The 25647-nt window shown below is 39.5% G+C and overlaps 2 protein-coding genes across 2 annotated transcripts in view; both read right to left on the bottom strand.

Moving 5' to 3' along the window:
* Positions 1 to 4293: 4293 nt before the first annotated feature.
* Positions 4294 to 13872, bottom strand: CAVIN4 (caveolae associated protein 4). Its single transcript, XM_033123335.1, has 2 exons — positions 13089 to 13872; positions 4294 to 6685 (listed from the first exon to the last, which is right to left on the bottom strand). Exons 1-2 carry the CDS (start codon positions 13494 to 13496, stop codon positions 6002 to 6004), a joined length of 1092 nt encoding a protein of 363 aa, XP_032979226.1. The 5' UTR covers positions 13497 to 13872; the 3' UTR covers positions 4294 to 6001.
* A 130-nt stretch (positions 13873 to 14002) lies between these two features.
* Positions 14003 to 25647, bottom strand: part of TMEFF1 (transmembrane protein with EGF like and two follistatin like domains 1) — a 72414-nt gene continuing 60769 nt past the window's right edge. Inside the window, exons 8-10 of the mRNA XM_033123334.1 lie at positions 24773 to 24896; positions 18621 to 18779; positions 14003 to 15121 (exon numbers count right to left, since the gene is read on the bottom strand). Coding sequence (XP_032979225.1) covers positions 15037 to 15121; positions 18621 to 18779; positions 24773 to 24896 — 368 coding nt within the window. The 3' untranslated portion in view covers positions 14003 to 15036. The remainder of the gene's footprint in view (positions 15122 to 18620; positions 18780 to 24772; positions 24897 to 25647) is intronic.

The raw sequence follows: 25647 nt of genomic DNA, 5'->3' as shown, positions 1-25647 counted from the left end.
GATGATAGAGTGATCAGGCGAAAATTCTTGAAATGTGAGCCTGAGAAGAATTGTTTAGAATCGCGTCATTTAGAAGTTAGGCGACTTCTTCACCCACTCCTTCCTTCAAATAGGATCTTTATCCACTCCTTCCTTCCAAGTCAAACTACCTGAGTTTTCTCATAGAAACCCACGGTTTCACTCCTCTGAGCTTCATCTGACAAGTATGTTTCTCCAGCCCTATCTGTGGGCTGCGGTCTGTAATGTCCAGCTTGCCCACCCTCCCCCCTTGGTGCTCACTGAAGTTGAGCACCTCAAGTCAATGTCCAAAACAGGCCTCAGAGGAATCAGAGCTGCCTTCACTGGGCTCCATTTAACTGTACATTAGGCCTCCACAGCATAAACCACTGTGGCTTCCAACTGGACCTCATGTTCTGACGTAGTGGGTTTTCTTACCCTGGACACTCTGCCTCCTGTCTCCTTGCTAGTATCTGCCCACCTGACCTGGGTTACACAGAGGAGGCCTCCATTCCCACGGCTCCCTCTGGATGACTTTGTGAGGCAGGCCTGTGGGCTTCACTGCTCGCTGAGGAAATGGACTCTTCTTCTGCCACAAACTTTGCTCTCCCTACTGCCACACCAGAGCCTCCAGTCCCCCAGGCAGACAGGAGGGTCTCTCTCCTGCCTTCAGTCAAAGCCACATTCTCCTAAATAATTTACCAGACGCTCTACATTTGAGTAATTTATTGGATATTTGCCCAACCAGTAATAAAGATGATACTCTGGTCCCCATTTCGCTGGCCATCCTTCTAAGAACTCTTCCATCAGACAGAACCTTGGAGAAGAGGCATGGGTTGCATCAAACCCCACCTTGAACCCCTAATACCATACATTTCTGAATCCATGATGCAGATCTAATGCGACAGACACCACGGGATGAGAGTAGAAACCACAGTACCACAAGGAGACAGATCAGCTGCTGTAACCACGGCAGCTGCATGAGTAGTTACATGAACATGGGAAGTTGGTCTCAGCCAGGTTACCAGGGCGACAGCAGCGTTTACTGCAGTGTCAGTTGCAATATCAAGCATGGCTTTGGCTGGAATTGTCAGCTTGCAAACAACTGAGATTAGTGGGGGAAATATCCATTCAAATAATTAGGAATAGCGTTTTTTTTTTTGGAGCAGAAAATGAGCAAGCAGAAGCCTGGCCTTGAGCAAAGCCAGAGGTGGAAGAGAAGCTCACAGTGGACTTGGACCTGAAAGGCAATTCTGCTTCTCAAGGACTTTGGAGTCCTGGTAGAGAGGGCAAGGCACTTGCTAGAGCCAGAAAAGGATCCCTTCAAATGAGGTTTTTCTTCAAGCATAGGCAAGAGCTACAATAGCTGAACTAGGCACACCTCTAGTGTGGAAGCTTCTGGGCTACAGTCATGGCTCCCGTTTCTCAGGCTATGGTGAGGGACTAACAACCAGGGCCATCAGAGCAGAGAGTAAAAGGAGCAGCGGGAGAGTGGGATCTTAGAATCCCCAGATGGAATATCCTATTTCCTCTCTCAGTGAATGGCATAACCACTTGCCCAAGTCAGAGCCTGGCTATGGTTTACTTCTCTCCATCACAACCCACATGCAAGTTTACCCTGTTCATAGCTCTGGTAATGCTTTAGAGCAAGTACTACTCTCTTACCTGGAAATGCCAAGGGCCCAACAAACTGGTCTCTCTGCCTCTGGTGTATCAATAGAGCAACCTTTCAAAAATGTCAAGTCAGGGCACTCCTCGGCTTAAAATCCCTCAATGGCTCTCTATGGCTTTTGATATAAAACCCAAAACACCGTCACAGAACCTCTAGCTGCATCTTGCCTTAAATTCTACGTTACTTAGCTGACTCGAGTAGTCTTTCAAATGCCAACTGAAGCACCATTTTTTAGCTATCCCTGACAGCCCCTCCCCAGCTTGTCAGAGGCTCTTTCTCTATGCTCCCATCATCCTTTCTTAAATCGGAGGCTCTTAGCACATTGTGCAACGATGCTGGGTTACATGTCCATCTCCTCCACCAGTGGGAAAGCTCCTTCAGCGTAGAGACCAGGTCCTTCCTCTCCAGATTCATGACACCCAATGATGGCTCTACAGCAGTCCCTGGCCTTGAGAAGCAGTCTAGTCTAGAAGACAGCTACACAAATTAGAATACAAGGCAAGTGCCGTGACAAATGTATGATTAAAATTCTGTGTAAACATCTTCCATCTCTACAGTGCCAGCATCTTATACACAGCACTAGTTCCGTTGCTGAATTTCTGCTTGACTGTCTCCCAGAGCACTGTGAGCCTGAGATCAGGGTTGGGAGAGGGGGAGGGGACAAGGACAGTGGTCTGGGTCATCTTTGAATCCTCAGTGCCTCACACAGAATCTGGCATATAAAGGTGCTATATAGATTGAATATATAATTAATCTGCCCTTCCCAGGGGGTGGGAGATGACCAAGGAAAGAAAGCTAACACAACAAAATTGACATTATCACTGAACTTGAAAGTCAACTCCCAGAATGAAAGGGAAACAAATGGCATGAGCAAAGGACAAGCATCAAGTGGCAGGGCAGTCTGGAGAGAGCCCTTGACGAGACAGCTGATTTTAGGAAGATGCTCAACGTACATTCAAAGCCTGAGGATCTCCTGCTACTCCATTCCATCCTCTCGGGGATCCTCCAATGTCCTGCGACACTCAGTGAAGAGGGAGTTCTCCTAGATCTCCTGTCCACTTACAAAACACAGAGGGATTCCGACCTGGTAAGGACAGCTATCAATCCTCAGGTCACGAGAACAACACACGAAACTCAGCACTGAGGCTTCTTCATTTTTCATTCACTACAGACCAGGTCCTACATGCCCCAAATTCAAATAGAACTGAGGGTCACACCATCATGATCATTCCCCTAGTCTGGCCTCAAATATGCCCGAGTCATTTACTTGGGGATCATAATCTATAATTTTTAAAAACAGGTTTCGATAAAAGCAGCTCTAGAAAACAGGTCTCAGAAAAAAAAAGGCCCAGGAATTTCATATCATGGAACTGCACCGTTAATTATTCTGTGGAATATTTTACATGACATGACCCGTGCTTTTCAGCTGACAGAATCACAATAAACGACAGGCCTTGTTCTAAAGCAAACCCTTAAACGTGCACGGAAGGCAAAGAACGAAGTCAAAATGAAAACACTGTATTTTGGTTTGTACTTTTATGAAAACTCGTTCAAAGGAGTTTACACACCACAAACACAATCCCAGCAGTTGAATTTTTACGCACCTCTTACCACTGTTTCACATTTGGTCTTCTCTCTCTAACCTATGAGCCAGAACCAGGCCACCATAAACTCCCAAGAAAGCTCTGGGCCATCATGTGCAGGAGAGTTGCACTTCCAGACTCCACTCTGCCCACCCTATGGAATAGCAGCTTAGCTGGGAGTGGGCTCCATGCCCTCAGCATCTATGGGTGTTTCATTTTCTGCCTCATACAAAGAAAAAACGGGGTAAACCCTGCTAACAGTTTTATTTGAACAACTTGTTTAAAATCTAACGTGTATAATTTCAAACACCGAGAAGATTAAAATAAGCATAAAATCTGTTCTGTGTCATCTGAAACTTTTAAAATAAGGAACGCTGATTAGAATATTCCTTGCATTAAATGGGAATGTGTGATTTGGCAGCCCACTATAAATAGATATTCTTTACATCGAGAAAACAGGGGGAAAGGAGAAAAAGAATATGAATGCAAAATTAGGAAATGTCCTAAATATGGGAACTATTGAGAGACAGAAGCGACATGAGGGAAAAATCCTAGTCCAAGAGAACAGTACAAGGTCACCATGAACCTCTGGGGACATGACATTGTTGTAGTGTTTCTGGGTTTGCATAAAGTCTACCGTGATGAAGAGCTGACCAGGCTATAACTCCTTCCTCCTCAAAATTCAAATATATCTATATGGGAAATGTTCTATAACATGTCAAGTCCGGTTATATAATGGGTTAGTAAGCAAACAGACATGACAAAACTTCCTTGACCATATTTGCAGAAAAATATTTTTGCCCAATTGATATTTACTCCGCATAGGGCTAGAAATAAAGAAACAGCTTGTAACTTCTTTACCTTCTTAACCTAGAAACGTATCTATTATAAGAAAGGTTACTGTATCAAATTCACACCATGCTATTTGTATTAGTAGTAACAATATTTACAAATAGGACACTGACGTCAAACTTTGTAGTATCTTTTTTTTTTATTGGGGTGACAATTGTTAGTAAAATTACATAGATTTCAGGTGTGCAATTCTGTATCACATCATCCATAAATCACACTGTGTGTTCACCACCCAGAGTCAGCTTGTAGTATCTTTTTTAAATTCAATTTTATTATGGCTTTAAGGAAATATGCGATTAGGCACCCAAACTCTTTTTAAATGATAGTAACATTTTCTAAATTACTCATTTCAAAGTATTGTTCAATGCTGTCTACACTTCAGTGTTCAAAAGATGAAATGAACCATTTATGACTTTATGTGTTCATGAAGAGTGAAGAAGAAATGATGCTGAATCAAATGCCCACACTCAAATAAATATCTGGGTACCTAGGTCAAATATTTGAAAGTTGATTTGCTGTGTGTGTATGTGTGTGTGTGTGTGTGTGTATGTATGTACACAGTTATTACACTTAACTCCTACATGAGCACCCAAAACTGATCCGAAAGCTTACTGTTGCTCAAATGCAATAATTCCATCATTTCTTCCCTATTACAAAACTAGAAGATTGAAACATTACCAGAAGTGCAGACCTTGTATGACCGTTTCTCTCTTTAGCAAGAATATCTACGTCCAGATGAGCTAGACCTAAAGCTAAGGGGAAGCTGGCTCCCTCCCAAAGCAGCTATGATGAACTCCTATGAACACTCTTTGGCCAGATGAACCCTGAGGGGTTCACTCTCTAAAACAGAAACATCTGAGGTCATTACCAAACCTACTGTTGGGCTGACGTTAGGAAGGCCTCATGAAGACAGTTTCATGCTTCACGCTGCTCAAACAAATGTGCTCTAGTCCACCCGAGATCTAACTCGAAAGAAAATTAGGAAAGGATTTTCTAGGAAACATTTTACTATTAAACCCTAGGTTTGGTTTTAGTCTTTGACAAAAAAAGACGTCACCCAAACATTTATTTTTCATTCCCGACTCTGTGAAAAGGCTTCTGAAGACCAACTATAGTTTCTGTCCAACCTACGTCCTCCCCACTTGGTGCTCAGGGCTTTTTCAAAAGGTGTGATTATTTCGCTTCCATTTTTGAGGAATCAGCGGGGCTTGTTTTCTCTGGATGTGTTGTTTGTTCCCCCAGAATGGACAAAGTTTCCTTCAATCTCACAACAGTCCTCTGAAACCTTTTCCATTTTACTGATGAGCTTATTAGCACACGATTTGTCAAGTAGCTCACTGTTGAGTAAAACTGTGATGCCAGAACCAAATGCTCAAGTCCAGAACTTCAACATTTTGTATGCAAAAACACCAAAAGGGTGTGTGATTCCTAATTAACAAACACATCTGTTGATTTGAACATATGGATGATATAGTCCACATGTGAGGGGTTCCCCCCAGCAGTTGGCCACATTCATTTAGATCAAAATTGAGAGTTCACTTGCAGATGATGGCCAGAAATTTGCCCTTTACTTGTTTTAGATTACTAAACACCTCACTGACCCTCACTAGGAAACGATTTTTCTGGTGGGCAAGAGAAAGGAACTTAAAAATCCACACCTCCCGTTAGAGTGGCATGAGAGAAAGCTGCTAGAATCTTACAAGCCCAGGGGAGAAAAAAAAGAATTCCCAAGGAAGTTACTAGGAAATGTACGTAATACCTGTATTAAGATTTTAAACAGAAGAAACAGTCATGCCACTTATTATTTCCTATGTAGCATATAAATGTAAATGACTATACTATTTAAACAAGACCCACGTGATTAAAGTTTATACTTAAAAATATATTTAGTTCCTCTTTATGATGACTGCTTTAAATCTAGCAAAAGAGATTCATCATCATCTACTTTCACCTGGGGTTTAAAAGTAACTTTTAAAGGCTCGGGGGTCGGGATTTCCCCTCCTTCTCGGGGAGGACACACGGCCCTCGCTTCTTCCTGGTCTGTTTCACTGAACTCCTCAGTGTAGAGCTCACCAACTGTCCCCAGAGGCTCGCTCCTGGCAGTGATGTCCACGCCCATCTCCCTGACCTTTTCTGGGCCTTCCGCCACAGTTCGGTCTTTAGCTTTCTGAAGGTGTCGCATCTTAAAAGTTTCCCTCGAGGGAGCTGCATTAGAAATAGACTTCTTAAATCTTTCCCCTGACTGTTTCAGCCTCTCTCCCGACTGCCTCAACCTCTCTCCTGACTGTCGTAGCCTCTCTCTCCTCTCGGGGGTCACTATTCTCGTTCTAATGCGATTAACTCTCTTATCCAAGTTCTGCCGCGTCTTCTCCATGTTTTCTTTGGAAAATGCCTTCTTGATATTATCGATGCGCTCCCTGCCTGACTTTCTAAGCCTGGCAGATCTGCTTTCTTCAACGTAATATTCTTCATCCGAAGACAGGTCGATTGGGGGCTCAAAGATGACGTCATCCTCCTCTTGATTCTCCGTTAAGTTCTTTTCTTTAACAATAGAGAGGGATGTGGGACACCGCATCTCCTCCTAAAGGAGAGAAAAAGAAAGTACGGTAGAGATCCATTCTTTTACCTTTGGCCACACCTTTTCAGTCTCCTCCACAGGTTGTTCCTCCTCTGTCCACTCCTTAAGTGTTGGTATTTTCCCACCTTTTTCTCTCCTTGGCCCTTTTTTCTTCTTCATTTCCCACGCTCACCCTCAATAACGTTATGCATTCCTCTGCCTTCAGATCCAATTGCAAGCAAAACCATAAATATTTTCTCTTCAGCCTTCTTCTAAGGTGAAAACACATTTTTAAATAACAGACATTTTAGATAAATAAATTTGTACTAACCAATGGCACCCCATTAAATTAAAAAAAAAACCGAAAACATGATGATACAAATGCACATTAAATCTGATAAAATGTGAAAAACATAATCACGGACAGACTTCTCTCCATGGAGATGGAGCACAGGCATCTGAAACGTAACAGACCCCAAACTCCAGGCCCATCCATCATCCTCTCCACAGCTACTTCTTTTCCTGGACCTGTTAGCACCACGCCAATACCCATCCAGGTGCCACCCAGCTGGAAACCTCAAAATCATCACCCAAAATATTTCCTCTCCTTCCCAGCCCCTACACAACTGCTCACTGAGTACTGTCGACAACACCACTTAATAACTCCTCTGTTCCCGCCTCCTTGCCTCTACCAATGTCTTAATTCAGGTCCTTGTCATCTGAGGCCTGAACTTGTGCAGTATCTTTACCTCCAAAATATCACCTAAGCATCTCATGAGAAATCTTTCTAAAGCATACCTCTGATTACATCCTTTCTCGATTTTAAAACTCGGGGGAGCTCATCAATGCTCGAAGGATAGAGTTCAAATTCTTCAGCAGGATTAGACGGCTCTTCAGCTTGAGCTAAACCACTTTCCCACTCTTCCAGTCCATTAACACACGACCACTCTCAATTCCTCAAACACACAAGAAAACATTGTATACATGGTTCTTGCTCCCTTAAATGCCCCTTCACCATTTTCAGCTTTGTAAAAAGAAAATTTTCCTTCAAGAACAGATTCAAATGTCCCCAACTTCCCCCAAGCGGCTAATTCTGTCTCCAATTTACACCAAAATGACATATGCATACCTCCATTTATAGCATTTATCAGTGTTTGAATAGAATCGGAACTCTGCTTATTTATAAATGTCTCCCTGAGGCTTTCACTCGATGATAATAAGTTCCATGAAAGCAGACATGTGTCTTATTTGTTTTATGCCCAATACAACTGTTGGATCAAGTAAGAGGCTTATGCCGTCATCCAACAAATGGTTACTAAGCACCGACCATGCACCAGTCAATGGTCGAGGAACTGAGAACCTCCTGTCAAGAAAACAGAGCAAAAGAGGTTATAGTCTTGGAGAGAGAGAAATAAACACGTTCAATATATAATATGTTGGATGGTGATAAGAGCTAAGTGAAAAATCAAGCAGGGAAAATGTGTATACAGTGATTGGGGAGGATGCTCGGTAGACCTCACTAATAAGGTGATATCCCAGCCTAGACCAGAAGGTAATGCATGTATCTGGGAGGGAAGGAGAAACAGCAACGCGGGCACTATGGCTGGAGCAGAGTGATCAGGGACAAAAAGAGGAGAAAGGGTCGGAGAGGTAGGTAGCAGGAGGGCCAGATCACGTGGGGCTCTGTGTCCAATAACAAGGACCAGGGCTCTTATTTTGAGTCTGAGAGGAAGCCTGTCAAAGAGTTTTGAGAATAGTTAACATGATTTGACCCGTGTTGTCAAAGGATCATTCTGTAGAAGACAGGCTATAGGGGCAAGATAAGAAGGAGGGAGACCACTGAGTTAAGTCAAGTGAGAGACGGATCAGGGTGTTGGCAGGGGGAGCAGTGAGAAAAGGTCTGATTCCCAGTCCACTCTGAAGGTAGGAGCCAACAGGATTTGCTGCCAGGTTTGGATGTGGACTGTTAGAGAGTGTCAAGGATAATTCTTAAGTACATGGCCTGAGCAACTGAACCCATGATTTGCCATTGAATGAGATGTGGAAATAGCAGGAGGAAGCGACTGGAGGGGAAGGATGGGATCTAAACATGACTGTGAGATGCCTGCCCAGTGGACATCCAAGCAGAGATGTCTAGTAGGCAGCTGAATACCGTGTTTTCCCTAAAATAAGACCTAGCCGGACAATCAACTCTAATGTGTCTTTTGGAGCAAAAATTAATATAAGACCCAGTCTTATATTATATTATGTAAGACTGGGTCTTACAGTAAAATAAGACCAGGTCTTTATAATATAATATAACATAATATAATATAATAAATATAATACCGGGTCTTATATTAATTTTTGCTCCAGAAGACGCATTAGAGCTGATGGTCCAGCTAGGTCTTATTTTCGGGGAAACACGGTAGGTAAGTCTGGAATTCAGAAGGGAGGTCTGGACTAGAGAGAAAAGTTTAGGAGTCATAAAGATGAAATTAAAAGTCATGAGACTAGATGAAAGAGATTTCCAAGACATTGAGGAATGGGTCTATACTTCATTATTCAAAAATTATAACTATTCACTCTGAGGTGGGATAAAGACTATTAACTGCCTTGTGCTATTTCGGTTTGCCACCAAGCGTTCAGGTCAAGCTAGGTCTGCTGCCAAATAAGTCATAAAAAAATTTACTTTTAGAAACTTTTAGATTTTGGTGTTATAGGTAGATAAGTGGATTTTGGGCTTGTAGATAAAAAGGAAGAGATGAGAAAGACCCCAAAGAAGAAGCATCAGCCAATGAGGCAGGAGGAAATCCAAGAGAGAACAGCACCCCCCAGAAGCCAAAGGAAAAGAAGTTTCAAGAAAAGAGGGAGGGACCAACTATCAAATGTGTCAAAGGATAAGGATGAGAATTGGATTTGGGAACATGACAGATACTGGTGACCTTGAAACTAGCCCAGAAACACAGCTGCTAAAGGAACCCAACTCACTATTTAGGGATTATTTCTAAAACTAAACAGGCAAAACTTCAAAGATCATGAGACTTTTAATTGAACCCATAAGTTAAAATTTCTAAAAGAAATTTGCTCCTACAGAGATCGAGATTAAATCGGTTCAAAAAATAAATAAGTATGAAAGAAATAAATTTACACGTATTCCAAAACCTATCAGCCTGATAGTCAAGAAGGTATCCTTGGAACCTTATTTCTTTGGATACATATTTAAAATTAAAATCTTTGGCCACAGGATTGGAGAGTGTAGGAGCTAAAAAAAAAAACAAAACAAAAAAAAACAGGCAGGGTGGGCGTCTCATAGCTTTCTGATGAATCAGAAGCAGCAAAATTATTCCTGTTTTCCTGACACCTGCTGTAGGGAGTAGCTTCAACAACCCTGAGTGGGTTGGCCTGTTCTGAGAAGGTTTAGTTAGAAAAGGGAGGAGCCAAAGAATAATTACTGCTTGGTAGGGGGAAAACCCCTGACAATCCTGCTGTGAAATCAGATACAGCTTAACTCAGGAATCACAGACCCTTCTTCAGCTGCAAAACAAACTATCCAAAAGCAGGCTTTAAAACAAATCAGAACAGAAGTAGAGTCAGAGAAAGCACTTGTCATGTCGATCTATTTGTTGCAACTCCTGTGAGTCAGAGACACGATGAGTCAATGGTGAATACACGGTAATAATAATTGAGGATTATTGGGTTGAATTACAGTTTATTTCCAAATACAATTTTTATATATCTTTTTTATGTGAAAGTCCAAGTAAAAAGAGATGACTTTTAAAACAAGTTCATTGGGTAAGAGTCAAGTGGCCTTGACTGAATACCAGTAATATAGCTAGGGGAATTTGGACTATGTAGAAGTCTGTGACTTATCATTAGGAAATGGTCAAATATCTCTCTTGGTAACCACAGGCATGTGATTAGTAACCAAAGTGTTAGAATGGTAAGATATGGTAAGACTCCTGGCTGGCATAATGAGAAGGTCATCAAGGTGAAAGTATGCTCAAAGAGAAATAATAATTGTATGAGAAGCACTAGATAATTTTTTTAATACCAATGTCCAGGATTAGACGAAAGCTCAGCCATACACAACTGTGCGAGATAAAATACCTATAAAGACTGCCACCAAAAGATCGATCCAGGGAAAACTTTTTGAGGAAAGACCCAAATGGAAATGAACATATACTATAGCTGCATTACGCAGCTGCAGTTAATTTTAGTAGAAGGGGCATTCTTGATATAACCATGGATACATATTAAATATGAGGACGAATTGTAAGAATCTAACTGCTAAGAATAACTGTGTGAATATTGTATAGTGTTCTACCATGGAATGAATCATCAAATCCGAGTTCTATGTCCATTGTTATTTGCCTTCATAGTTTCTCTACAAGCGCTCCCAGGAACACAGACAGCAACTGCTTGTTCACAAACGGCTGCTGACTCTAAACAATTTAACTACACAGAATGTTCAGAACACTCTATCTTCTTACCAGGAAAGAGATCTGACCTAACCCAGTGCCTTTCAGTTGCCTTTCTGTACTATCATCTATTCGCTCAAGTAACGATGGGGGCTCAAAGAAAGGGAAAAAAATATATAATAGCAAGTTTCAGGGAATGTAGAAACATCTTAACTTTACAAACAAAAATATTGTCAACAGCCAAACAGGAGGCAATTAAAACTTTTCAGACACTTCTTTGCTCTAGTCTGTAAATCTTGACTGGGACCTGGTTCACTATTGGCACAAAGGTTCTCAGGAGAAATGCTGGATACCAGAAATGTTTGTTGGCCTGTCCCATGCAAGCGGAGGGTGATATATACGCATGACTGCGAATGCCCTTGGAGAGTGAATTGAAGAATGGATACTGCCTTCTCCAACACCAAATCTACATCCCCACTACACACACTGACATTGGGACTGGCCTTGGAGAGTAAGGGGACTGAATTTTTCTTCAAATTTTTAAGTGTGGAGTAGAGCTTCTAGCGACCTGGAAGGAAAGGGAAATGGTAAAGGGCTTCAAACGGAATAGTCCAGCCTATCTACCTTTGAAATAAGTGACACTTCTCTTTCCTCCCCATTCTTCTTCCTAAATAACCAACAGGCTCTTAAAAACAGATCCAAATACCACTCTGTAAATTTATCAGTCAACAGGGGGCTGTGGAGAATTGACTAATGTATAAAGAATTCTGTGGGGAGTTACGGCCCACATAGCTAGTATCTTACCAATATCTGCCTACATAATCCAACTGTGTCCCTATTTAACTTTGTTTTTATTCTTCTAGGTTTTTTTCCTATGCATATGGACATCTATCCATTTTAAAAATACAGTATGTTAACACTGCGTATGTGCAACAATGAACATTCCCGAACACAATACTGATTTTATACTTAAAACAAATTCTTTGACATGAAATTTGGGGACCAAAAGCTTTGTGAATTTTTAAGTTTCTTAATACAAACAAAACTGCCCTCTAGAAATGTTGTACCCATTAACACTCCTACCAGCAGAATATCCAAGTGTTTGTTTTTTGTACCCTTAACCTCTGAGTATGTGTTAGTAACTGCAAATATTTAAAAGTGAAATTCTGCTCATTTATTTTGTCTTTTGTGAACTGTCTGATCATGACTTTCCCGTTTTTCTACCACAGGAGGAAAGTTCAACTTTTTCCTTCTGATTTGTAAGAGTGTTAAAATATGTTATAGATATGATGCATTTGCCATGAATGATCCTATTTCAAAAAATGAATGTCAACTGTATAGCAATATAGGGACTTAGCTCAACACATAATGCCACACAAAAATTATTATATGAAATCAGCAAAGTGTATTTGTAATTAAATGTAAGGAATCACTTGCGTGACTCCTACATTTATAAAACCATACTAATAATAAAAATAAGAACTGCCTGATTCATTATGAAATGTAGCTTTTCTTATTATTGACTCATATGTAAAAATTTCAACGGACAGATTATATTCTGAAAAGCTGACATTTTACTGTTTAGGACTTCCCTGGTTCTCCATAATAAAATAAAAAACCACCACACTGTGGGGCCACTGGTCCTCAGTTTGTTTGTTTATACAATACAGAGGTGTTTTAAAATACAGACTTCTAACATTCTAAAGTCTACGAGACTTCAGCTAATATGGCTAATAAGCTGAAAGAGCCTTACCAATATTAAGTTTCAATGGCAAAAAATAGCCTCAGTTATGACCCACAGTTCACATTACACGAAATGGTTGAGAGGCTCAAAACACTGATCCAATCGTATATTAGTGAACAGGGAAATGCTATTATCCTGAGATTTCTGCCGATACGGAATTCCACTACATGAATAGATACAGTAGTCATGATGCAACCCTGGAAACCTCTGACAGGACTTGTTCGCAATTACAGGAGGCAAGAGATTACAGCAGTAATCAAGGTAAACCCGACTGCACGCTTACCTGGAATATTACCACACGGAATTTGTTTTTCTTCATTATCTCCTCTTGCTTTGTCTCAACGTTTTTCACGTGAATTTGTTGCTTCTCCACCCGGGCCTTCACGTCTTTAATGTGAGCACTGACTTTTTGGGTTTTCTCAAACAACTTGTTAATGGCATGGCTTGTATTGCTGTGTGACTGGGAAAGCTTCAACAGGTCAATCTGGACAGACTTCACAGTGTTTCCCATCTCCCGGTGTCTCTCTTCTATTCTCTTCTGGCTGGCCTGTACACTGTCCACGATGGCGGCAACTTTGTCCAGCACTGTCACAATGGTAAGAGCGGCGTCTTGGTCTTCATCTTCTGTTACACCAGACAGGCGATTCTGGTGGATCTTATCGGCATTTGAAGCAGAGCCATTCTGTTCCATTATATTTATTTCTCAGTGAAAGACGGCCTATCACGATCACTTCTGGCACTTAGAGCAAAAAGTTCGCTTGATAACAGGCAACAGGGTTGTTTAAAGGGTTGGAAGCCCCACCCCTGGAGACTGGTCAAGTATTTATAACTACAAATACCCATACGTGACTGTTCTGCAATATGAACCTTTGCAAAGCACTGGGGACTGTTCCAAACATGCTTAGTGACTGACTAAGGGACTCAAATTAAGACTGTGGACAGAAGAGGAAAGCTTTTTTCAAAAAAGTTCACTAAAGCCACTGAAATGTTATTAAGCCTAGAAGTTAAATGACCAAAAATACAAACTCCAAATCTTGTGTAAAGCTCTTGTTTTGAGATAATTTCCAGAAGTATTTGTAAAAGCAAAGGGTAATTTTGAATCAAAACCTGCTTTTTCTATTAATTTCACATATTACGTGCAATGACATATCAATCTCAAAGAATGTAGTAAATAAACACACCAAAACAAAGGCCATATAGTGAAAACATTATATTATAACATGCTTTTCCAAATCAAATATTAAAATTAATATTTAATTTTGAACATATTCTTAAATTCTACATGCATACTTCGGAATATCTAAACTACATGTTAAATGGCTGAATACATTCTACTCACACTTCAGATCTTTAAACACCAACAATCTATTAAGATAGCTACTACTACAGGACAAATTTGGATAGAGGTCTTAGGTAATTTTTAAGCTCACTTTGAGAGCACCAATCATTAACAATCATTTTTGTATTTTATTCATAAACACTGATGCGATTTATTTATGTTAAAACAAATATTTTCTTTAAAAATTAATGTGTATTAAAATGGTTTAACTGATCGAGTAGGCTTTATTCCCATCTGTTTGTTAAACAGACTATTTTTACCATATCTAAATCTACTTCTCAGTGATTTGTTCCATCATTACTACCAGATATCTTTTTGAATTATCAGAATTACTTTTTTCAAGAGAGGAATAATCAAATTCCAGTCCATACATCTTATAAATATTTTACATCTAACACACACAGCTTTACAGTTCATGCGATAGGCAGTGTCTAAAAAAATCTGTTACTAAAGCTCAAAAACATTTTAATGTCTATTTAAACACAGTGTCTTCTAAATTTTTGTTTTGTAAGAAAAGTAATCTGTAAACATCTTTACCTTTAGTTCATGCTTGGTCATTTGCTGTGGTCATTGTGGAAGAAGTGGGTATGACTTTATAACCATTTGTGAAGTGGTCCATCTTTGCAAAAATATTACATTCCATGGGTAAAGAACAAGTCTTAGAATTACCATGTGGTACAAATTTGTGAAATCAATTTTTGCATTTAAAAACATAAAACAAACACTGCTAAACAGTCCAAAACTGTTGTAGTTGAATATTCTAAATACGAGCCAACAGTACTACACTAAAAATGTCCAAAAATAAGGCCTCTGAAATAAATATTTCCATTCTTTAAAAAAAGACATAATAAATGTATATCACATGGTCAGTGTACATATAAAAGTCATCATTTTAAACCATTCTGGATGACGTATCTGAAGTAAAATGACCTAGGTTTTGCTTCTGTCGTCGTCCTCTATTGTTTTTAGGGCATTTTCTGTTGAATTAAAAAAAAGAAGAAAAAAAATGTCATTTTGTTTAGGATATTTCAAATGGTTTCAAAGTAATGGACATTTCACACATAATGCCACATTGCATACAATCACACAACAGGGAAACAGGATACTATTTGATGCAAGACAAGGTGAGAACCAACACATCAGACTGCTGTTTTCCCGACAAAGCTGGGAGGTGAGAGGGTTAGATACATGATGCAGGTATGGAAATAAGCAAAATTCATTTCCAGGGTCTCTACTGCTGACTTGTATCCCCAAGAGGAATCCTCACCCTTCCTCTGGCCCAGCAACGCCCCCTGCTACAATGACTGATAACACAGAAGCCCGTGACAGTAGAAAGGATCCTGGCTTATGGACTGTCCCTGAGTGTTAGGCCACTCCCAAGATCACAAGGACAGCTTCGATGAAGGGAGGCATCACGAAGAAACATGCTTATTTAACCTCTGATAGGAATACACTGGAAATGCCTAAAGATTTTAGAAAGTGACTCAGAAAGTCTGCTTGGGCAAACCACAGAACACAACAAAGAACAGCCATGCTGGGAATAAGGGATATTCCTGGACTGCTCTCATTTTACCATACATGTTGCTCCACGGTGGTGTAAGTCTCCTTGCGCTGTAACTGTGCTCGTGCCTGCCCACTTAGTATGCAAGCATATGCGCTCTCACTGTGCACCGCGTGCCGTGCTGCGCAACATGGAATAACGGAACTGGGATGAATTCTGGTCATTTTGAGCTTGGCTTCTGCTAAAAACTCGATGTGCGACCTCCTTTTCCTATATGTAAAATACAGACTGACCTCTAAAATCTCTGCCAGCCAGGATTTTAGAATCTAATGGAAATAAAGTCCTGCAACAGTGAGTATGCCTACTCTAAAGTTCCATGTTTTTATTCAATTTAAAAGAGCACTGCTTTGCCTTAACTTCATAGCCTTGATGGTGACACTTCCATTTTATGCACTGTTTTTCACAAAATTTTCTCTCACTAACCCTCATTAAAAACATTCTGAGGGAAACCGTGCCAGAATCATCTCTATTTCATAAGTGGGGAAACTGACTGAGAGGTCAAGCAACCCTCTTTAACTGTCACTAATTCACCATGACCCTGGAAAAGTTACAACTTCCTGGAGCCATGGTATTTTTTTATCTATAAAATAAGGGCTAAGATTACATTCAAGGTCCTTGACAATCTATTATTCTATGAGTCTAAAAACATGAAAGAAGATTCCAAGCATAAAAGAAGAAAAGCTTCCTCATGCAGTCTTGATAAGTGGGTCAGTGGGAACATCCTTTTACAGGAAGATTCCCCAACAAGTAACCACCACCACGGGATAAGTGAACAGCTGTCCCATAATGGACTGTGTGGGAGAGGCACGCCTTAAAAATTCATAATTATCATATTCTGAATTCAACAGAGCAAGACATTCTAGGGGAGAAAATACCACAATAAAAAGACAGGCCTCAACGACAGATCTATGACTAAGTCAATGAGAAGCCCCTTCTTCAGTCATGGAGAGAGTAGGCAGTGAAGATACTGTAACACAGTTAAAAATACACTGTAATTTCTAAGTGCCTGCGAAGGCAGCAAATGGGTATGGGGTACAAACTGGGGGTACTAACTTGGGAACTACCAGATAATTTTGATTTAGTACTTGAGGATTATAGCACACTGGGAACAGAAGCACAGAGCTCGATAAAAGGCTGGATTAGGATTTGTAAAAGGGCTTGACTATCTCTATGATTTTGGGTGAAGTAATTTCCATTCCAGAGCTTCAGCTTCCTCATTTCTCCAGAACGAAGGAGTTGAACTCAAAGTTGCTTCCCACTGACTCTAACACCCTTGGATCTTCTTAAAGATGTCACGATCACACGGCCTCAAAATCTTCCCTTACCTTTACCCTATTTCCTTCTTTCATCTTCCAAATCATTTATTATTCCACTCCTGCTTTACTCCAATAATGTCCTAAATGGTTTCCCACGACCTCACATTTTCTCTCCTCCAATGTTTTTTGCAGATGACCCTCAGGTTAACGTTTTGAAAAAAACGTTACATACCAAACCCCTCCCCATGTTCAAAACCCTGAACTGTTACAAAATCAAATTCGAACCTTGCTCCCATGCCATGGTCATACTTGGCAAACATATTAATATTTCCCAAGATGACACAACATGGGCCCTTCTTTCGTTCGATGGAAAGAAGAATGGTTTGGGAATCAGGCACTTCCATTTATTAGTTTGGATGACAACAGGCAAATTCCTTAACCTCTGAGTCTGTATTAAATGGCCATAGGCAGGCCTGCTGTTGCATGTTTTTTCTATCTTCTCTTTCTGCTGTCACTACTTTTTATATCATTATGTCCCTACTTTAATCTAGTGCCCAATTTTATACTCAGTAGTCTTGCCTAAGGGTAGATCATCTGTTCTATAAAGTCCACTGACTTTAGTGCCTGAATTTTTTGAAAAAATATCTGTTACTTAGAGAATAACTACTTTTTTTTTTTTTAATCATTTCTAGACTTATCATTTCAGCTCCAGATGGCTGAGACTACTGAAGGTCTGGCTTCTATCCAGACCTTGGAGAGAAGAGCCATAAATCCTTTATGGCCTGCCAATATCTGTACTCAACACGCTCCAATCCCCTGCTCAGAATAATGCAGAAAAGTATACAGATGATGTTTATGGGACTTCTGATCCAAACCTTAAAGGACGTAAGGAAGAGGCAAGCAAGAAGAAAAGACAGGAAACTGAAAAGCATAAAGACAATATGAACTTCATTTGCTTTGACTTTTCTCAAGCCCAGTTCAGTTCTGACTTAGCTATTTCCCCTCGGTGTGGAAAACATCCACTTTATACCAACTGCACTCTAAACCGTCTTTTAATTTGGAGTTTTGTCATGATAAACTCCAATAGTTTTAATTATCATAAGAGAATATTAAAGCTTAGTAGCTATGACTGTATTCCAGAAAATAAAGTGACAATAACGCTGTGATACAGTAAGAAAAGCAGTGTTCTTTAACCTCTGGTTTCTTCCTTTCTTATTATATTGTATTTCTTATTATATTCTTAGGGCATAAAAACAGCTTGCAGTTCTTCAGGGCTTAAAAACTTTTGGCATGGCTTTTCTGTGCGTGTGCAAACCCTTCTAAAAATTCTGCTACTACCATTGTTGTACCTGACTGCAGTGCTTAGAACTGGCACACGATTCTAAGACCCCTATATTCCTCTATGCCATTGAATACTCTCAAGCTCCCTCTAGCTGCAGCCCAGGTAGACCTGTAACCTTGGGGATGAGTTCTTGCCCACCTTCTAAAGAAGCAAGATAGGGAGAGGTCAGACCCCATGGAAACGTCAGTGAACTGATATTAGGATTTTTTCCTGCTAGAATGGTGGACTGAAAAAGCCCCTATCATTGTGAGTGCACTTCAAGGTTCCTCTTTAACGCCTCTAGTTTAATGATGGGATTTCTTTAGGGCATCACCTACCTTGTTATGCACATGACAATTGCTACTATAATGGCGATCTGGACAGCTCCAATAATCGCTGCAATGAGAACATGAGTGAGCTTTTGCCTACTTGGCACTACATAGAGGATACTAAAGTCTGTCTTTTCACAGTGCTGTCCTGTGTAACCAGATTCACACCTGAAAAGAGAAACAAAAGAATTCCTATGAGAATTACAACTTTCAATAACTCCAGGTTTTAAAATTAAAAGATACAGTATCTTTTATAAAACCAGTATTATATTATATTATATTATATTATATTATATTATATTATATTATATTATACAAGGTCTTATATTAATTTTTGCCCCAAAAGATGCATTAGAGCTGATTGTCCAGCTAGGTCTTATTTTCGGGGAAACACGGTACAAAAGAATGATACATTTAAGCAGAATAGAAAATCAGGCACTCTCCACCCTCTGAAAAAAATTGCCATTCGGGTTATTTCCTTACATTCTTTTTGATATGTCTATTTTACATAGTGCTTCTTTTCCCTATCACTGTATCACATTAATTTTGAAGTTGTGAAATAGTCTTTATTACCTTCATTCAAAAACATATATAATCCTCTATTCAGTGGCTATATTATAGCTAACTTATTTATTCCTTGTGCTGAGACATATGAGTTATTTTCCATTTTTCACAATTATAAATTAGGTGTAGTGAACATCCTGGTGAATGTGTACTTTTCTATATTTAGTGTTATTCCTTGGGCTAGATACTTGGAAATGGGATTACTGAATAAATAGGCATGACATTTATAGTTCTTTGAATATAGCACCAAATGATACTACTCAAGACACTCTTCAGTGTACATAATATAATTTAAGATGCAGGCAGGAGATGAAAATAAGTTATTAATGACAAATGAAGACAAGCAGTCAAAGTAGGTGCTAATCTTAGAAATTATCTGATTCTAATTAAAAGTAAATAAAAAGGCAACAACATCAGCTATGATACGACAGGTGAAACATTTAAGATATTTAACAGGAAATTCACAATTTTAGCTCACAGAAGTGAAATGTATAAATTAGCCAGCCTTCAGTTGGAACTGATTAATAAAAGATCTGAAGGATAAGGATACTGGTTTTATTAACGTCCCATACTTCACTACAAAAAATAAGTTTTAATAAAGCACATGTAACAACAACAGAGAAACCTGGGGGCAGGGATGAAACAGGGGAAGCCAGGGGTGATGTGAGTCTACCAATCCCATCCCTGAGGTTCCTAGAAACCTGACAGAAAGAAACCAATGCTCTCACTCTGGGACTTATGTAAAGCAGGAATCAGCAGCATGTGTCCTGTAAACCCTTGAGACTCGATGGAATCATGAAGGAAGAGGACCTGGGAGCACATCAACACTAAATGGTCAATGAACAAAAGAGGAACCAGTGAGGGAGAAGAAAACCAAGAGACGGTAATCCCTGAAGCTAAGTGAAGAATGTGTATTGCACAGGACGGATCAATCGTGTCAAATGCTGCTGATCATTCAAAAGAGTGAGCGGCGCCCTCACAACTAGACTGAAACAACTACTTGACTTGGAGCTGATGGGTCCTGGAAAAACACACTTAAAATAAGTAAAAGTTAAAAAAAAAAAAAAAAAAGGAATTTAAGACTAAGTACTGACTATTGAAGTTAACGACAAAAACAGCTCCGGGAAGTACTGGGGGCAAATGCATCCTGGGTAGATTTAAGAGAGATGGGAAGTGAGGAACTAGAGACTGTTTGGAGTTCTTCTACAAAGGAAAGAAATGGAACGGTAGCTGGTGGGAATGAGAACAAGGGTTATTTTCCAAGGTAGAAGAAATAAAAATATATTTGTAAATATATAAAAATATATTAATAGAAGGATATATGATATGAAGAAAAGGGGGAGAATTGATGGTAGGTGATAGTGAAAAGTATATGGAAGTTCTCTTCACATTGCTTCAGTTTTCTCAGTGAACTTAGAAACAAGATCATCAGCCAAGAGTGAGGATGAAAAAGGAGGTACTGACGATCTGAAGAGAGGGGTGGTGGCATAAAGCAGGTATCTAGGACAGAAGGAGAATAAATGGACTACAGTTACAGAATGTCTGCCTGGCAGCATGTAGGGCCCCCTTCGAGTCTAAACATTAGTGACACAAGTTAACCTGATGGTTTGCTTTTCAACAACAGCCAAGTTCAGCTGTATGGGTACAGATATGCAGTAGGTGGGAAGTTAGAATGGACCACGATTATAGTTTTGTCAAGTAAGTATGATGAAACAAAATACATGATGGACCATGGTATTTAATTAAGCTGAGTGAGGAGCGGGTGAGGACATGCAGGGGAAGAGGGACGCTGAAAAGGCAACAGGATCAACAAATTGGAGGCCTAGAGGTGTGGAAGGACTGCAGGGTAAAAACTAGAACAGATATGCCAGAGATGCAATGATTCCTAAACATGTGTCTTCAACCTACATCTGTCTCAGGAGTTCTAAAACCAACATATATCCCATAGCCTACTAGACATCCATAAGTGGATACCCCAGAGGCACCTGAAACCAAGCATTTTAAACTGAATACATCATTCCCTCCTCCACACACACACAAACCTCTTCTCTCTTCCCATGGTATTTCCCCACTCAATTTTGCCTTAGTCCAGGAAACGCTCTTGATTCTTCCTTCCCATCCTCATACCCAACTAACTGGTCACCAACACCTATGGATTCAACCCCCTTATTGTCTCTTCGTACTGCATTGCTTATCTCAGTGGCACTACAACTTCTTTGCTGAATTCAGGCTCTCACTTCTTACTAACATATAGTCTCCTAACTTGCAGTCTTCTAATCCATTTTCCACAAAGCCACTAGGGTGGCTTTCATATCAAATCACATCTTTCTTACTTAAATCCTTAAATGGCTTCTCGCTGCCTTTAAAATAAAGGACGAGCTCCTGGGATGGCACAAATGTTCCTATAAGACCTGTCCCTCCTCTACAATGAGATTGAAGTGCTTTATGTGAAGTCCCAAATCATCTCATGTAGAACTGTATATGCTAGCATTTTTCGTATTATCTTTTAATTGCTTATTACTTGTCAGTCTCTCCTATCAGACTGCATATTTTTTTTGGAATAGGTTCCCTGGATCCCTGTCACATTCAAATTTAAAACCCCAGTGCCAGGTAAAATTTGTTACAAAGTAAGCAAAAAACAAACAAACAAATGGTGGGATAATGCTAGAAGGTTCTAACCTAATAATAGGACTGTGGCTAAGTTTATTCACCCCTACCCATTTACTGCTGCCCCAATACACCCAACTACTAATGAAAATGCATGTGATGTTATGGCCTGATTCTTGTAGACACTATAAATATTTAAACAAAAGAAAATGGTCAACTGCTTTTTAGGAGTTATAAAGTATGCAGAAAGAGATTCTTCAGCATTTAAGAAACACCTCTGATCTGGAGAAAATGGAAAAGTTGATCACCATCATCACTCAAAAAAAAATTTACTGAGGAGCTGCTGGACTGAGTTGTAAGCTGGGCACTGGGAACACAGAGTCCCTAACCTAATGGTGCTTACAGGCTAATAGCAATTATTATTTATTAAACACATACCGTGTACCAGGTATTGTGCTAAGCACCTGCCTGACACATTATCTAATTTATTTATAACAACACTAGGAGACAGGTATTGTTATCATCATTTTGGACATGAGGAAAATGAGGCTTAAAAATTTTAAGTAATTTCCAAAGGGGATAGCCAATAATTGGCCAATAGGGTATATCTGATTCCAACGTTTTTAACCACTATACTGTTCAATCCTCTTACTCTCAATTACTAAAAAACTACAAAGTAACCTGGTATCACTTCATTATCAGGACATCCAGTGCTCTCATCTCTCGCTTAGGTATCTTAAAAGATGTTCCATCCGAAGAGGACAACATGATCAGAACTTCTATCGAGATATGCATTCCAGTATGAGACAAATGAGGAATCCACTGTATGGTTTTGTTTTAAAACTGGCCTAATGTTATGCATCAATTATCTCTCTCTCTCTTTTTTTTTTTAAACAGTACAGAGGTCTTTTATTTTTTTACACTTATGCCATGCATTCATAGGGAATGGGTTCTAGCAGCTCAGGCTCCTTTCCGTTGGTTCTCACATTTTAAATAATGATTTTTAAAAGCTGGCCTGTTCTTTCCCATATAGCTGCATTTTTTAATGTCAGGGGAAAGGTGGCGGGTGGGGGGTGGGGGAGCTAGTCCCTTTAAAGATAAGGAGAACTTTCAATCAGGAAAAAGCCAAAAGCTTATCCTTAACAAAGAATTATATAACCATTAACAATTGATAGTATTTTGTTGTGGTTTTTTTTTTTTTTTTTTTAAGCCAGAGGAGAGGAGGAAAATGAAAGAGTCAGGAGAGGGTAGCAGGAGTAGAGGAAAGGAGACCTGATTTCAAACAGCCTCTTTTACTTGCTGGAGAGAAAGACTCACTGGCTTCTAGGTTAACAGATCAAAATAAAAGCACACTATTTCTCCATCTTTTGATGTTTTGACTAAGAAAGGACAATGAAATTCTGGCCAAACTGCAAGAGCCAGGATTGAGCAGAATAACAGCAATCTCCCCTCATCTATAGAAACAGTACCTGGCTGAGTAGACCAGGTTAGTCATTCTATGATGGAGAGGATGAGCTCCCAGCAGCAGCAGCAGCAAGAAGTGCAATCGGTAGGCAGACAGAACAGCAAAAAGCACTAAGATCATGAGGTCAAGTATTAGGACATCTGAGATCTAGTTTTGTCCTAACTCCACTTCCAACTTGTTGCTGACCTCGAACAAGTCACATAAACTCTCTGGAATCAGACAAGTTTACACCCTTTTCCATTTCCATCTCTGACATCACACCTGGTTCTACAGCCTCATCCCCTTATTTCAGAAATTTATTTTGGTATATACAAAGTATGATCAAACAATACGGTGAATGTTTAAATAAAAAAAAAATTATTACAGTAAAAGACACATTGCGATTAATCCCCCTCAAAATACTCCCCCTCATTTTGAACACACTTATCCCCTTGTTCTTGCCACTTTCTGAAGCAGTTCTGGAAGTCCTCTTTCATGAGTGTCTTTAGTTGCCCTGTCTTGGCTGCCTTGATGTCCCGAGTCATTTTGATTTTTAAAAAAAGCCAGAAGTCGCACGGTGCCAGATCCAGTAAATAAGTTGCATGAGGACACACTGTAATGTTTTTATTTGACAGAAGTTGCCATATACCAGAAGCAATGTGTGACACGGAGCGTCGTCATGATGGAGGATGATTTACGGCACACTTTAAAACACACCTCTCAACCGTAGCTCATACCTGACTGACTGCACCGAACAAGTTGAAACTTGTCACACACTGTTACTAAGGTTCGACGCACCACTTCCCATACTGAAGACCCCTGCCTTTCCATTGGATGGCACTCTGCAGCAGCATTCACCGTATTTTATGATCACAACGAAAGGGTCCATGTCACACATCGCGGCAATTTCTATCAAATAAAAACATGTCCTCATCCACCTTATTCACTGGATCTGGCACCATGTGGCTTTTGAATCGATTCAGGACATCAAGGCAGCCACGACAGTGCAACTAAAGACACGCACGACAGCGGACTTCCAGAACTGCGTCAGAAAGTGGCAAGAACAATGGGATAAGTGTGTTTGAAGCAAGAGGGAGTATTTTGAGGGGGATTAATGGCAATGTGTCTTTTACTGTAATATTTTTTTTTAAATGTAAACATTCACCACACTGTTTGATCACCCTCGTAATTTGAGTTACATGTTCTCTGTTCTTATCATGTTCTTTAGTCCCTCATCCACCTTGTGACAGACTGCTGAAAAACCAAAATAGTTTCGAAATATGGCATACTTATTGTTTATATTAAAAATATATATTATATTTAAAATGTTAAGTCCCTAATCTCAAAACCCCAATACATTGTTTTCACATATTATTTGCCAATTTTTCCCCAAAGGATGCTAATTTATTTTTTTATATCTCTACTGTACTCATAAATAAACACTACTTTTTGGTAATATTTAGTCCATATTTCATTGCCTTCTATAGAGCAGTGACTACTGATATTAAAAAATTATCTCACCTCTGATCTGAAGGTACTAACTTACCTACAAGAAGCCTTCTGAGTAGCATAGATGAATTCACATTTTCCATGGATGCAGTAACCATTGAGGTTTTCAGGGCAAGGCATGTGGTTTCCAATATAAACATCTTCTCTTTGATCACTAGCATCTTAAAAGAACAAAAACCAGGTCAATAAATAGTGAGAAGCAAATTGAGAAATATGGACTTTTCAAAGGCTCTGAGACAACAAACAAATTCATTCCCTGCTGAGTAATTTGGAAAGGAAATTTCGCAGATAAGGGGCTGGATAAGAATCAAGGTCCGATTATGCCATAAACACAACAGGTAGATTATGTTTAGACTCAAAACATTTGAAAATATTTATAGGATGTGAGCACTATGAGCTACTGTAGTTTAAAAACAATCTGCAAAAAAATAAAACTTAAAAACTTTGTTAAAGAAACAAATGCTACTTCGAGAAGAAAGCTTACTTCTGTGACAAAGAGATGGTATATACAGCACTGGCTTTTGGAGAATTGACTTACTCTAATCATTTACCTGGGGGCTATGAAATTGAGGTAGAGAGCAAGTCATGGGATTTTGAAATTTAGGGGAGAAAGGTTTATTTTTGGAATGAAAACTAACAAGCATATTGATTATTTTCCAAATGAAAATAGCTTTGCTATTCATTTTACACCATTTTTCTTAGTAGATGTTAATGTAAAAAAATTCAAATAATATAGAAAACAAAAAAATAATTTTGAAATCCGCTGAGATGCCTCTATCCAAAGATAACCATTGTAAATCGGCTGATGAACGTCTGTTCACATTTAGGTACACTGATTTGAACTGAACTGAGTTGAAGTGAAGAAAATGGAAGTGTGGTGAGTAATTCCATTGTCAGAAATGGGAAGAGGAT

The sequence above is a fragment of the Rhinolophus ferrumequinum genome, chromosome 12 (genome assembly GCF_004115265.2).
Source record: "Rhinolophus ferrumequinum isolate MPI-CBG mRhiFer1 chromosome 12, mRhiFer1_v1.p, whole genome shotgun sequence".
Classification (NCBI taxonomy): Eukaryota; Metazoa; Chordata; class Mammalia; order Chiroptera; family Rhinolophidae; genus Rhinolophus; species Rhinolophus ferrumequinum.
Note: the sequence above shows the minus strand (reverse complement) of the source record. Positions and strands in the feature narration are given on the sequence as shown.